This window comes from Zalophus californianus, chromosome 8, assembly GCF_009762305.2.
Source record: "Zalophus californianus isolate mZalCal1 chromosome 8, mZalCal1.pri.v2, whole genome shotgun sequence".
Taxonomy (NCBI): Eukaryota; Metazoa; Chordata; class Mammalia; order Carnivora; family Otariidae; genus Zalophus; species Zalophus californianus.
Genome location: NC_045602.1, coordinates 19552317 through 19568452, shown reverse-complemented (window position 1 = coordinate 19568452; position 16136 = coordinate 19552317). Strand labels below are relative to the sequence as shown.

Genomic DNA, 16136 nt, shown 5'->3' with positions numbered 1-16136 from the left:
TTTATGATCAGATTAATTGCATTTGATCATGAGATAGCTAGGCTGAGAAAAGGCTAGAAATTATGTTAAAGGAAATTGGGCAGAATAAAATATTCTGAAGATGTACATACAGACTGTTAGGTTTAAACTGCTAAATATTCTTTTTCATTTTCCATCTGTTTCAGGATGTAAATCTTATTAAAGAGTCATCCTCTATTCTATTAATCAGTAGACGAAAAATGTGGCTTATTCTACAGTGGCTTTTTAAAATCATAAAAGCAGTTTATTTGTTTTTTATAGATATAAGTTGGATTTTAAAAATAATTGTTACTTTTTTCAAAGTCATTAAAGTAGTATAGTTATGGGAGAAACTGAAACAAAATGGAGAGAGGTAAGCAGAAAGTGTCATAAGTAGAGGGTAGTCTTACTCCTTAGGGAGGAACAATTTTGTATATTTTTTATAGGCTTATTTTATACATATATGTGTATGTTAAGTTTATATTTTGTTTATAAGTACATATAAACATTTAATATAGATGAAATTGTTCGGTAATACCTTTATATAACTGTGTTTTACTCTATAATATATTCTAGACACCTTCCCATAGCAATAATGTGTGTATTATTCTTTTTGATACTTTACTAGTTCTTTGTTTTATAGATGTAACACTGTGTTTATCTGTGCCTTATTATTTTTTTAAGATTTTTTTTAAGACTTTATTAAGTAATCTCTACACCCAACATGGGGTTTGAACTCACAACCCTGAAATCAAGAGTTGCATGCTCCACCGACTGAGCCAGCTAGGTGCCCCTATCTGTGCCTTACTAATAGATAGCACTTAATTTTTTTCAGTTTTTCACGGTTAGAATTAATGCTTTTTTGAACATCCATTTAAAATCTATATTATATTCTTTTGAGTCTTTTTGTATGATACATTCTAAGATAAATTTCTGGGTCACAGGGAAAACACATTTAAAATTTTGATATATCTTGCCAAATTACTCTTTTCTCTGATTTGCCTACCAAAGTTTTGTTGTTGAGAGCATCCTTGAATGCTTTCAGCAAAGTGAAACTTTCGTCTCTATGCTACAAAAAGCTTTTCCAGTGTCTAATAATTATCATATACATTAGGAAAAAATTATATGGGTGATGCATCCTTGTATGTTGGTTATTAATGGTGGTGATAGCATTGCCTTACTTCTGTTGATTCTTTTTTCCTTTAGGGGCTGTTTGTTCTATGGCCCTCCTGGTACAGGTAAAACCTTGGTCGCCAGAGCACTAGCTAACGAGTGCAGTCAAGGAGACAAAAAGGTGGCTTTTTTTATGCGAAAAGGAGCAGACTGTCTGAGCAAGTGGGTTGGTGAATCTGAACGGCAACTTAGGCTTCTTTTTGATCAGGTAAGTGAAATCAGCTTATATGAGTATCTTCTTTAAAATAGAATATTTAATACATCTAGTCTGTAAATATAAACTGTTCACAAGAAGGCATATTTCCAATCAGTATGTTTAATTTAGGATCGGTAATCTGAATTTGTATGCTTTGGATATATTTAATAGCAGTTTAAATAGTACTAATTTAAGATGATTCACAAAACATTTATTAAAGTGGCTAGTAGGCATATAATACCATGTAAGGTGGTATTGAGAACCTGGAGTATAATATATATATATCATTAGGTTATAATCTAATTAAGGAAAAGCTAAATATTTGGGCAAGAAATCTCACAGAGCAGTCTGTTATTTTCATGAGCTGTAAATATGGTACTGGAAGAATTCAGTAATGAATGCTGTTTATTTTATTTTATTTTTTTTATTTTTTATTTTTTTAAAGATTTTTATTTATTCATTTGCGGGAGAGACAGAGAGAGAAGAAGCAGGGGGAAAGGCAGAGGGAGAGGGAGAAGCAGACTCCCTGCTTAACAAGGAGCCCGATGCAGGACTCGATCCCAGGACCCTGGGATCATGACCTGAGCCGAAGGCAGACGCTTAACCATCTGAGCCACCCAGGCACCCTGTTTATTTTATTTTAAAAGATTATTTATTTGAGAGAGAGTGTGTGTGCAGGGAGGGGGTGCAGAGGGCGAGAATCCCAAGCCGACCCTGCTGAGTGCAGAGCCTGATGTGGGGTTCGATCCCACAACCCTGAGATCATGACCTGAGCGAAAACCAAGAGTCAGACATTCAATTGACTGAGCCACCCAGGTGCCCCAGTAATGAGTGGTTTTAAAAGTCAGGGTTAGGTGACTGAATATCATGTAGGCAGTCTTCATTTTTTTTATTACTATAACTTTATAACTACTACTTTAAAGTAGTAATTGTATTACTACTATAATATTTAACAATATTATTTCATAAGACTTTTATTAGTCCTATTATAAATTCACTTTTGATTATTTGAGCTAGTGAAGGAAGTCATTCATATTTGGCAGTGCAGCTTTTATTTCATAATATCTAAGGAAATTACATGAAATTAAGAAGCTTTCAGCAAGCAGTCTTTGAGCAGTCATTACTTGAGTTCATGTTTATCAAAGTCCTTTGTAATTGGTAAAGCACTTCAAATATTATTTTTATTTATTTTTAAATTTATTATTTTTTATAAAGTTTTATTTATTTGAGAGAAAGAAAGCACAAGATGGGGGAGGTTCAGAGGGAGAAGCAGACTCCCCGCTGAGTGGGGAGCCTGATGTGGGACTTGATCGTGGGACTCTGGGGTCATGACCTGAGCCTAAGGCAGACGCTTGACTGACTGAGCCACACAGGTGCCCTCAAATATTATTTTTAGTTAGTATGAGGAACTGCATGTTCTGAATAATGGGAGTAGAAAGAGGAATAGGGTAAAATTTTTGCCTTCAAGGTGTTCAGTGTCTATTGGGAAGTGAAACATAGGCAGTCAGTTTGCTTCAAGAGAATTTACTAATAATTGAAAAATGCAAATATAGAACAGTATTGGTGGATGAAATAATTAGTTTGGGAATGTTGATGTATTGTCCAGTGACTTAATTTTAAATTTTTGACAGAGTTATATAATATGCTTTTAGCCCCGTCATGCTGGGAGTAGGAATGTGTCTTGGTTTCATTCAAAACTATAGCATAAATTAATTCTCTTCTTAAATCTAAATTCAGTTTATTTCTGTTTCATAGTTTTCTTTGTGAGTAAGTAGGTAAGAGTAGTTGGAATGCTTTCTTTTCTGAAAAATTGCTGATAGTCATTATTGTGTTATTTAAAAAAATTTTAAGATCTATTTATTATTTTAGAGAGACAGAGATTGAGAGCGGGCGTTGGGGGGAGAGGCAGAGGGAAAGAATCTTCAGCAGACTCCTTGCTGAGCACGGAGCCTGATAGAGGGCTTGATCCCACAACCCTGAGATCATGACCTGAGCCAAAATCAAGAGTCAGACGCTTAACTGACTGAGCCACCCAGATGCCCCAATTATTGTCTTTTTATTTATTTACTTCACTTTTTATTGAATTTTAAAAAATATTTATTTATTTGAGGGAGAGACAGAGACAGTGAGAGAGGGCACAAGCGGGGAGGAGAGGGAGAAGCAGGCTCCCCCCTGAGCAGGGAGCCTGACATGGGGCTTAATCCCAGGACCCCGGGATCATGACCTGAACCGAAGGCAGACACTTAACCCACTGAGCCACCCAGGCACCCCCATTATTGTCTTTTTTTTTTTTTAATTAAAAATTTTTTTTTCTAAAGATTTTATTTATTTGAGATAGATAATGAGAGCACGAGCCTGGAGACAGAGGGAGAGGGAGAGGCAGGCTTCCCACTGAGCAGGGAGCCTGACTCAGGGCTCGATCCCAGGACCCTGGGATCATGACCTGAGCCGAAGGCAGCCCTTCAACCAACTGAGCCACTTAGGTGCCCCACATTATTGTCTTTTTAAATAAAAGAGTCCACATTCTTAAATTAAGGACATGATCTATGCAGTAAATGAAATGTAGGTATAATATATTGGCTAAGACTTTGGTCTTTGGGGGTGCCTGGGTGGCTCAGTTGGTTAAGCCTCTGCCTTTGGCTTGGGTCATGATCCCAGAGTCCTGGGATGGAGCTCCGTGTTGGGATCTGGGATCCCTGCTGTTCGGGGAGCCTGCTTCTCGCTCTCCTTCTCCTCTACCCCCCTCCCCGCCTCAGTTTGTCTTCTCTTTCTCTCAAATAAATAAATAAAATCTTAAAAACAATAGAGTTTGGTCTTTGGTGTCAGAAAAATGTTTAACATGTGGCTTTACTATTAAGTATATAATGTGAAATAAATGAAAACCTCTGATTCTTAGTTGCCTCTTCTATAAAACAGGGGAAATAATATTCTCACTGGACTACTGTGAGATTTCACGGAAAGGAAGTATGTGGTGTTTATCACAGTGGAGGGCACATAATATACTACAGTTTGGTATTACAGTTCTGCAGGGCTGTAATTCTCAAAAACAGCTGTGTGTTTCATGTACGGAAGAGTGATGATCAAATCTTTATTCTTTCTTTTTTAAGTTTGTTTGTTTGTTTATTTATTTAAGTAATCTCTACACCCAGTGTGGAGCTTGAACTCATGACCCCAAGACCAAGAGTCACATGCTCTACTGATTGAGCCAGCCAGACTCCCCTATTCTTTTTCTCTTAATACATAATTCTAGTTCTATAAAGCTTTTTTCCCCAAAACCCAAGTTTTGTAGTTGAAATGCCCTTCATTTTAAATTATTAGGGGGCGCCTGGCTGGCTTAGTTGGTTAAGCATCCCAACTGTTGATTTCGGTCCAGGTCATGATCTCAGAGTTGTGAGATTGAGCCCCACGTTGGGCTCTGCACTGGGTGTGGAGCCTGCTTAAAATTTTCTCTCTCCTCCCTCTGACGTTCCTCACCCTTTCCTCCCCCCAAATTTTAAATTATTAGAAAACACTGGATGAGACGAAACATGAGAGACTATGGACTCTGAGAAACAAACAGGGTTTTAGAGGGGAAGGGGCAGGGGGATGGGTTAGCCCGGTGATGGGTATTAAGGAGGGTACGTACTGCATGGAGCACTGGGTGTTATACGAAAACAATGGATCATGGATCACCACATCAAAAACTAATGATGCGGGCGCCTGGGTGGCTCAGTCATTAAGCGTCTGCCTTTGGCTCAGGTCATGATCCCAGAGTTCTGGGATCCAGCCCCTCATCGGGCTCCCTGCTCAGCGGGAAGCCTGCTTCTCCCTCTCCCACTCCCCCTGCTTGTGTTCCCTCTCTCGCTATGTCTCTCTCTGTCAAATAAATAAATAAAATCTTTAAAAAAAAAACCCCAAAACTAATGATGTATTGTAGGGTGACTAACATAATATAATAAAATTAAAAAAATTAAAAAAAAAGAAAACACTGGATGTTTAATGCATATCATGTCAGTAAGAGAGAAATGGGAAATTCATACCTGGTTTTTAGTAAGTTGAGTTTCCTATGAACCAAGAATTTGCTATAAGTAATTCTGAAACAAATTATATATTTGACTAAATTGTAGAATATAAAGACTTTTCATTTATAATCTAATACTTTTTTTTACCTTCAGTTAAGTTCCTGCTTGATTTAAGATTTAAGTGAAAAATGACAACTGTGAAAGTAGTGGAAGAAAACCCCTGAGAGTTTTTGTTTCTAATCTCAGAGTAGGGAGAGTCTAGCTATGGAAGAAAGGATCCACTGTATAAGTTTCCTTTGTAGATTCTGCACTGGAACGAAATATCATAAGCAAAACCAAAAGACACATATTTAAATGTTTCCCTTGCAGATAAATATTTGTATTTTCTTTCACAGAGAGAGGTTTAATTTTTAAAATAAAAACTCCTTGAAATCACTAAGCCAAAGACCACAATGATCCAATAGAGAAATTGGCAAAGGATATGAACAGAACTTTGATTAAAAAAGCAGTACAAATGGCTCTTAAAGATATGAAAAGTGCTTTTTTATTGATAGTAGAAATAAAAATTTAAAATGAAATGAGATTTTTATCCTAAAAAATTAGTCAAGATTGAGAAATTTGATAATACATTGTTGGTGAGGTTTTTTAAATATTGCTGGTGAGAGGGTAAATTGGTAGGTCAGTGGAAGCAATTTGGAAAATATCTAATTAAATTATAAATGACATTTGCCTTTTAAACCACTTTTAGAATTTTTTATATTGATAGGTTTATATTGATATGAAATGTTAAACATACACAAAGACTTATTCAGGCATTGTTGATAGTAGGAAAAGATTGAAAATAGCCTAAGTGTCCACAAATAAGAGACAAGTTTAATCATGGCACACCCATACATACAGTAGGGCATTTTATAGCTGTCAAAAAAGAATGAAGATCTTCATGTACTTCTATGGAAACTAATTAAAATATATTATTACATAAATAGACTGTTATTTGGTAAAAGCAATATGTATACCATGCTTAAAATGCATCAAAATAGTATGTTTAAAAGTACATTTTTTTTTTTTAAAGACACATTTATTCAGCGTCATGATCAGACTATTACATTTAGCAATCAACAGCATGGGTGCAAAAAAAAAAAAAAATCTACATTAAAACCCTTTGTTGGAATGCTTTACACTTTCCACAGAACAGAAACTAAAATAACCTGTTATACAATTAGTCACAAATACAGTCCTTGAGTTTTTTGCCCATACACATGAGTATTGTCTAAAACATGTCTTCTTTGCAGCAGCTAGGCCCTGCCACCACTGTGCTTGGCTGAGTTCACAAATCTGTTGTAACCTGTAGCTTCCCTGTCACTTCTCTGGCTCTCCTCTCCTGCTTAGCTTTGTTTCCTGGCAGTAATTAAAACCTTCTGCCACTGCCGTAGCTACTGCTGCTGCTGGAACCACCACAGCCACCTTGGTTTCGTGGTTTGGCAAAGTATTGGCCTCCACCACCCTAGGGGCCAGAGCTTCTGCCTCCAAAATTTCCTCCTTTCATGGGTCCAAAATTTGAGGATTGATTGTTGTAATTGCCAAAGTCATTATAGCTTCCGCCACCTCCGAAGTTGCTTCCATCATTACCAAGTCCATCATAGCCATCCCCACTGCCACCATATCCACCACCACCTCGACTGCCACCAGAGCCACCTCGACCACCGAAGTTCCCTCCACGACCAAAGTTGTCATTCCCACCAAAACCACCTCCACGACCACCACCAAAGTTTCCAGAACCACTTCGACCTCTTCGGCTGGATGAAGCACTAGCCATCTCTTGCTTAGATAGGGCTTTCCTTACTTCACAGTTGTGGCCATTCACAGTATGGTATTTTTGAATGACAATCTTGTCTACAGAGTCATGGTCATCAAATGTTACAAAAGCAAAACCTCTCTTTTTGCCACTGCCTCGGTCAGTCATCTCAATCACTTCAGTTTTCCCATACTGTTCAAAATAATCTCTTAGGTGATGTTCTTCAGTGTCTTCTTTAATGCCACCAACAAAAATCTTTTTCACAGTTAAGTGGGCACCAGGTCTTTGAGAATCTTCTCTTGAGACAGCCCTCTTTGGTTCCACAACTCTTCCATCCACCTTGTGTGGCCTTGCATTCATGGCTGCATCCACCTCCTCCACAGTGGCATACGTGACAAACCCAAAGCCTCTGGAGCGCTTGGTGTTTGGAACTCTCATTACCACACAGTCCGTAAGCGTTCCCCATTGCTCCAAATGGCTCCTCAGACTCTCACCAGTTGTTTCAAAGCTCAAACCTCGGATGAAGAGCTTCCGCAGCTGTTCAGGCTCTTTGGGAGACTCTGACTTAGACATGACGGCGGTGGGAGGGGAGATTTTAACGATGCTTACTCTGCGGCGTCCACAGGCAGAAAGCAAACTACATTTTTATGTACGTGTATAAACGACACATATGGAAGAATAAACAGAATAGTAATTGTCTACTGGGATTGGCCTTGTGATTGGAGACTGGGTGGTAAGGAGATAGCATTTTTTTTGTATTTTAGCTGCTGCGTGTTGAACCATTTGCTTATATTACCTATTAAGAAAATATAATAATGTAAATGTAAAAAGTGAAAACTAATATAAATAACATTTGTTTTCTTTTTATACTAGGCATATTTGATGAGACCTTCTATAATATTTTTTGATGAAATAGATGGATTAGCTCCAGTTCGCTCCAGCAGACAAGATCAGATCCACAGGTGATTTTTCTTAATCTGACTATGTTGGATTCTTTTCACTCATTGACATAGTAGTTAGCCTTAGTCTTTGGCTAAGTGCTAGGAGGCTTATAAAATGTGAACTGTGTCCTTGAGGAAGACTCCTTTCACTTAGCTCAGGGGTCAGCAAATTACGACCTGTGGTCCAAATCTAGCCTTTTGCCTGTTTTTGTAAAGTTTTATTGGAACATATTCATATTTGTACCTTTTGCATTATATATGGCTACTTTTGTGCTTCAAAAGCAAGAGTTGAATGAGTAGTTGTGAGAGAATGATTGTTTGGCCTCTTGCAAAGTTTAAATACATTTACTTTCAGGCCCTTTACAGAAAAAGTTGCCTAATCCTAACTTAGCATGTTTTTGAAATTTATCCGTGTCATGTATATTAATATTTTGTTCTTTTCCATTTCTGAGTAGCAGTCTTTGGGAAGGGAGGGAGGGACAAAGAGTGAGGGAGGCAGAGTGTATGTATGTACCACAATTTATTCATTTGTTAATCTATCTGATGGAGATCTAGTTCACTTCTATTTTTGGCTCTTCTGATAATGCTACTATGAACATTTGCATACTTTTGTGTGCACATATGTTTTCATTTCTGTTGGGTAAATACTAAGGAATGGCTAGATCCTTTGGTAAATGTATGTTTAAATTGATACTGTTTTCCAAGTGGTTGTACCATTTTATAGTCTGACTTGTAATGTATGAGAACTTGGGTTGCTCTTCATCCTTGCCAACATTTGGTATTGCTGTTCTTGTTAACTTTAGCCATTCTAGTGGGTGTGTAGTAGTGGATTAATTTGAATTTTCCTGATGACTAATAATATTGAGCATCTTAGTGTGTGGTTGTTGCCCATTTATATATTTTCTGTTGTTAAGTATCTTAAAATCTTTTATTACTACCCCCTTTAAAAAGAGATCAGATCATATGTCTTACTGTATTATACAATTTCTTTATGTACTCTCAAGACAAACCCTTTGTCAGAGCTATGTTTTGAAAAATTTTCTACTAGTCTGGCACTTTTTTGTTTGCTTAACTATGATTTTTGAAAAGCATAACAAGATTTTAATCTTGGTGAAGGCCATTATATAAATTTATTTGTATGTGTATTTTTTGTGTCTTGAGAATAATTGCCTAAACCAGTTTGTCAACAATTCTGATTTCTTTTATCTTTTAAAATGTTAATAGTTTTAGCTCTTAAAATTTGCTCAGTGATTTTTTTTTTTTAAGATTTATTTATTTGAGAGAGAATGTGTGTGCTTGTGAGTGGGGGGAGGGGCCAAAGGAGAGGGAGAGAGAGAATATCAAGCCGACTCCACAGTGAGTGCAGAGCCCAAGTCTGGGCTCGATCTCATGACCCTGAGATCATGACCTGAGCCGAAATCGAGTCAGCTGCTTAACCAGCTGAGCCATCCAGGTGCCCCTAGGATGTTTTTTAAATAGATGTATTGCCTATTGTTTTCATAATCTGACACTCTGTATTTAGTTTGTGTAGTCCATAAATATTTATGTAATTATTGACATGGATGAATTGGAGAACAACCATATTTTTTTTCTGTTTGTGTCAGTTGTTTTCTTTTTCTGTTTTTCCTTTCCTGCCTTTTTAAAAAGAATTTTTGAAGATATTTTAGAATCTCCTTTTTATTTTACTGTTGATTTTTTAATTGAAATATAGTTGACATATAAAACATACTATATAAATATGCAGTATTGACATTCTGAAAGAGTACACATGACAGATTTTAACGTATGTATATACCCATGAAACCATAACTATAATCAAGATCATGAATATACCCATTTCCCCCCAAAATAGGCATTTACATTTCATGTGACCATTGATAAAGTTAGGTTTAAATTTATTATCTTGATGATTGTTATCTATTTGTCCATCTGTTCCTTGTTCCGTTTTTTCCCTCTTGTTCTTCTGTCCTTTGATTAACTGAAATTTTTTTTTTTAGGATTCTGTCGTGTGGTTTTTTTTTTTTTTTTTTTTAGATTTTATTTATTTGATAGAGAGCACAAGCTGGGGGAGTGGCAGGTAGAAGGAGAGGGAGAAGCAGGCTCCCCGCTGAGCAAGGAGCCTGATGGCGGGGCTTGATTCCAGGACCTGGGATCATGACCTGAGCTGAAGGCAGATGCTTAACCAACTGAGCCACCCAGGCACGTCTCCATTGTATTTCTTGGGTTAGCTTATTATGTTTTATTATTTTCATGGTGGTTATCATTTAAGGGTTATCATTTACCTTAAAGTGACAATATGCCATTTCACATACAGTGGAAAACCTTTAAATAGTATGCTTGCATTTTTTCGTTCTTGGGATTTGTGCTATTATTGTCGTAAATTTTTATACCACACACTCTTTCGAAGAGAATTAAATAATAATACTAATAACCATAGTTGTCATCATCATCCTTAAAGAATTATTCATGTAGCTACCATTTCTGATATTCCTTATTTTGTGGCTATCTCTATTTCCATGTGCTAGAATTCTCTTTCTGCCTACATTTCTTATAGTGTAGGTCTACAGGGCATAAATCCTTTCAGCTTTTCCATGTCTGAAAAGGTCTTTAACTCCTTATTTTCTTAAAGATTTTATTTATTTGTTAGAGAGCGTGAGTGCACAAGCAGGGGGGAGCAGCAGGGAGAGGGACAAGCAGGCTCCCCACTGAGCAGGGAGCCTGACGTGGGGCTTGATCCTAGGACCCTGGGATTGTAACCTGAGCCAAAGGCAGATGCTTAACAGACTGAGCCACCCAGGCACCGTGGTCTTTAACTTAAAAAACAAAACAAACAGTTCTAATGAGTTTTATTTTATATATTAGCTCACTGATACATAAATATCAATATTTAGTTCATCAATAAAAGTATAATGGTTTCATATATTGTAAAATTTACTCATTTCAAGTATAAAATGCAGTGATTTTTAAAATATACCAGCTGGGGCGCCTGGGTGGCTAGGTTGGTTAGGTGAGTGCCTTCGGCTCAGGTCATGATCCTGGAGTCCTAGAATTGAGTCCTGCATCAGGCTCCCTGCTCCGCAGGGAGTCTGCTTCTCCCTTTGACCCTCCCCCCTCTCATGTGCTCTCTCTCTCTCTCTCATTCTCTCTCTCATATAAATAAATACACTCTTTAAAAAGAAATAAATAAAATATACCAACTGATACAACCATTAAAATAAAGCAATTTTAGAACATTTTTCTTCCCTCTGTAAGATCCAGTATGTCCATTGGTAGTAAATCCTTGTTCTTCACCCTAGCCAACCAGCCTTTTCTGAAAACATTTCATCTAAATAGAATCATACAGTATGTAGTCTCTTGTGTCTGGTTTCTTTCAATGAGTATGATTTAGCATGTGTCACTGTTTTTTCCTTTTTTTATTGATGAATAGTATCCATTGTTTGGATAAGGCACACATTGGATATGTATTTAGTTTGTTTCCAATTTGGGGTATTATGAATAATGCTGCTGTGAACATTCATGTGCAAATCTGTGTGTGTACATATATTTTCATATCTTTTGGGTATATACCTAGGAGTTGATTTGCTGGGCTGTATAGTACTTTTATGCTTAACTTTTCGAGAAAACGCCTATAGTTTTGAATATTTTCTCTAGGTATAAAATTCGAGTTTTACACTTTTTTCCTTTTAGTACTTAAAGCCGTTGGTCCACTTCTCCCTTACATTGTTTCAGTGAGGACTTTGTTGTCCTCTTTGTTTGTAATACATGTATCTTTTTCCTTTGACTGCTTTTAATATTTGTTTTCTACTTTATTGGTGGTTTTGTGCAATTTATTTAATGATATTCCTTGGTAGAGTTTTCTCCATTTTTTTTCTCATTCTTGAATTTGAGCTGCTTAAATCTGTGAGCTTCTAGTTTTCTTCATAGTTGTAACATTTTTGGTCATTATTTCTTTTTCTTTTTTCTTTTAAGATTTTATTTATTTATTTGACACACAGAGAGAGCGAGCATGCGCAGGGGGCGCAGCAGGCAGAGGGAGAGGGAGAAACAGGCTCCCCACTGAGCAGGGAGCCCAACATGGGGCTCGATCCCAGGACCCTGGGATCATGACCTGAGGTGAAGGCAGACGCCTAACTGACTGAGCCACCCAGGTGCCCCTTGGCCATTATTTCTTAAAATATTTCTCTGTCTCCCTTGTTACTGTCTCTCCTGTCCTTGTGGGCCTCCAGTTACACTTATAAGTTGCTTAGTCCTGTCTCACAGTTCACTGACAATGAGTTAATTGTGCTTTTTTAAAGATTTTATTTTATTTTATTTTTTTTTAATTTTTTTATTGTTATGTTAATCACCATATATTACATCATTAGTTTTTGGTGCAGTGTTCCATGATTCATTGTTTGTTCATAACACCCAGTGCTCCATGCAGAACGTGCCCTCCTCAATGCCCATCACCAGGCTAACCCATCCCCCTACCCCCCTCCCCTCTAGAACCCTCAGTTTGTTTTTCAGAGTCCATCATCTCTCATGGTTCGTCTCCCCCTCTGACATACTCCCCTTTTCTTCCTCTCCTGTTATCTTCTTTTTCTTTTTTCTTAAAATATGTTGCATTATTTGTTTCAGAAGTACAGATCTGTGATTCAACAGTCTTGCACAATTCACAGCGCTCACCATAGCACATACCCTCCCCAATATCTATCACCCAACCACCCCATCCCTCCCACCCCCAACCACTCCAGTAACACTCAGTTTCTTTCCTGAGATTAAGAATTCCTCATATCAGTGAGGTCATGTGATACATGTCTTTCTCTGATTGACTTATTTCACTCAGCATAACACCCTCCAGTTCCATCCACGTCGTTGCAAATGGCAAGATCTCATTCCTTTTGATGGCTGCATAATATTCCATTGTGTATATATACCACATCTTCTTTATCCATTCATCTGTCGATGGGCATCTTGGCTCTTTCCACAGTTTGGCTATGGTGGACATTGCTGCTATAAACATTGGGGTACACGTACCCCTTCGGGTCCCTACATTTGTATCTTTGTGGTAAATACCCAGTAGTGCAATTGCTGGATCGAACGGTAGCTCTAATTTCAACTGTTTGAGGAACCTCCATACTGTTTTCCAGAGGGGTTGCACCAGCTTGCATTCCCACCAACAGTGTAGGAGGGTTCCCCTTTCTCCACATCCCCGCCAACATCTGTCGTTCCCTGACTTGTTAATTTTAGCCATTCTGACGGGTGTGAGGTGGTATCTCATTGAGGTTTTGATTTGGACTTCCCTGATGCCAAGCGATGTTGAACACTTTTTCATGTGCCTGTTGGCCATTTGGATGTCTTCTTTGGAGAAATGTCTGTTCATGTCTTCTGCCCATTTCTTGATTGGATTATTTGTTCTTTGGGTGTTGAGTTTGATAAGTTCTTTATAGATTTTGGATACTAGCCCTTTATCTGATATGTCATTTGCAAATATTTTCTCCCATTCTGTCGGTTGTCTTTTGGTTTTGTGGACTGTTTCTTTTGCTGTGCAGAAGCTTTTTATCTTGATGAAATCCCAATAGTTCATTTTTGCCCTGGCTTCCCGTGCCTTTGGCGATGTTTCTAGGAAGAAGTTGCTGCGGCTAAGGTCGAAAAGGTTGCTACCTGTGTTCTCCTTTAGGATTTGGATGGACTCCTGTCTCACGTTTAGGTCTTTCAACCATTTGGAGTCTATTTTTGTGTGTGGTGTAAGGAAATGGTCCAGTTTCATTCTTCTGCATGTGGCTGTCCAATTTTCCCAACACCATTTGTTGAAGAGACTGTCTTTTTGCCATTGGACATTCTTTCCTGCTTTGTCAAAAATAAGTTGACCATAGAGTTGAGGGTCCATTTCTGGGCTCTCAATTCTGTTCCATTGATCTATGTGTCTGTTTTTGTGCCAGTACCATACTGTCTTGATGATGACAGCTTTGTAATAGAGCTGGAAGTCCGGAATTGTGATGCCGCCAGCTTTGCTTTTCTTTTTCAGTATTCCTCTGGCTATTCGGGGTCTCTTCTGGTTCCATACAAATTTTAGGATTATTTGTTCCATTTCTTTGAAAAAAGTGGATGGTATTTTGATGGGGATTGCATTGAATGTGTAGATTGCTCTAGGTAGCATTGACATCTTCACAATGTTGATTCTCCCAATCCATGAGCATGGAACGTTTTTTTCAATTTCTTTCCTGAGTATTTTATAGTTTTCTGAGTACAGATCCTTTGCCTCTTTGGTTAGATTTATTCCTAGGTATCTAATGGTTTTGGGTGCAATTGTAAATGGGATAGACTCCTTGATTTGTCTCTCTTCTGTCTTGTTGTTGGTGTATAGGAATGCCACTGATTTCTGTGCATTGATTTTATATCCTGCTACTTTACTGAATTCCTGTATGAGTTCTAGCAGTTTTGGGGTGGAGTCTTTTGGGTTTTCCACATACAGTATCATATCATCTGCAAAGAGTGAGAGTTTGACTTCCTCTTTGCCGATTTGGATGCCTTTGATTTCTTTTTGGTGTCTGATTGCTGTGGCTAGGACTTCTAATACTATGTTGAATAGCAGTGGTGAGAGTGGACATCCCTGCCGCGTTCCTGACCTTAGGGGAAAAGCTCTCAGCCTTTCCCCATTGAGAATGATATTCGCTGTAGGTTTTTCGTAGATGGCTTTTATGATATTGAGGTATGTACCCTCTATCCCTATACTCTGAAGAGTTTTGATCAAGAAAGGATGTTGTACTTTGTCAAATGCTTTTTCTGCATCTATTGAGAGGATCATATGATTCTTGTTCTTTCTTTTGTTAATGTATTGTATCACGTTGATTGATTTGCGGATGTTGAACCAGCCTTGCAGCCCAGGGATAAATCCCACTTGGTCGTGGTGAATAATCCTTTTAATGTACTGTTGGATCCTATTGGCTAGTATTTTGGTGAGAATTTTTGCATCCACGTTCATCAAGGATATTGGTCTGTAATTCTCTTTTTTGATGGGGTCTTTGTCTGGTTTTGGGATCAAGGTAATGCTGGCCTCATAAAATGAGTTTGGAAGTTTCCCTTCCATTTCTATTTTTTGGAACAGTTTGAGGAGAATAGGTATTAATTCTTCTTGAAATGTCTGATAGAATTCCCCTGGGAAGCCATCTGGCCCTGGGCTTTTGTTTCTTGGGAGATTTTTGATGACTGTTTCAATTTCCTTAGTGGTTATAGGTCTGTTCAGGTTTTCTATTTCTTCCTGGTTCAATTTTGGTAGTTGATACATCTCTAGGAATGCACCCATTTCTTCCAGGTTATCTAATTTGCTGGCATAGAGTTGCTCATAATATGTTCTTATAATTGTTTGTATTTCTTTGGTGTTGCTTGTGATCTCTCCTCTTTCATTCATGATTTTGTTGATTTGAGTCATTTCTCTTTTCTTTTTGATCAGTCTGGCCAGGGGTTTATCAATCTTGTTAATTCTTTCAAAGAACCAGCTCCTAGTTTCGTTGATCTGTTCTACTGTTCTTTTGGTTTCTAGTTCATTGATTTCTGCTCTGATCTTTATGATTTCTCTTCTCCTGCTGGGTTTAGGCTTTCTTTGCTGTTCTTTCTCCAGCTCCTTTAGGTGTAGGGTTAGGTTGTGTATTTGAGACCTTTCTTGTTTCTTGAGAAAGGCTTGTATTGCTATATACTTTCCTCTCAGGACTGCCTTTGCTGTATCCCAAAGATTTTGAACAGTTGTGTTTTCATTTTCATTGGTTTCCATGAATTTTTTTAATTCTTCTTTAATTTCTTGGTTGACCCATTCATTCTTTAGTAGGATGCTCTTTAGCCTCCATGTATTTGAGTTCTTTCCAACTTTCCTCTTGTGGTTGAGTTCTAGTTTCAAAGCATTGTGGTCTGAAAATATGCAGGGAATGATCCCAATCTTTTGGTACCGATTGAGACCTGATTTGTGACCTAGGATGTGATCAATTCTGGAGAATGTTCCATGGGCACTAGAGAAGAATGTGTATTCCGTTGCTTTGGGATGGAATGTTCTGAATATG

General features: G+C 37.8%; 1 protein-coding gene across 2 annotated transcripts in view; it reads left to right on the top strand.

The window, feature by feature from the left end:
* Positions 1 to 16136, top strand: part of ATAD2B (ATPase family AAA domain containing 2B) — a 168597-nt gene that overhangs the window by 49478 nt on the left and 102983 nt on the right. For both annotated transcript variants that reach the window (XM_027621587.2, XM_027621586.2), the window contains exons 12-13: positions 1204 to 1378; positions 8036 to 8124. In XM_027621587.2, the coding sequence (XP_027477388.1) occupies positions 1204 to 1378; positions 8036 to 8124 (264 nt within the window). The remainder of the gene's footprint in view (positions 1 to 1203; positions 1379 to 8035; positions 8125 to 16136) is intronic.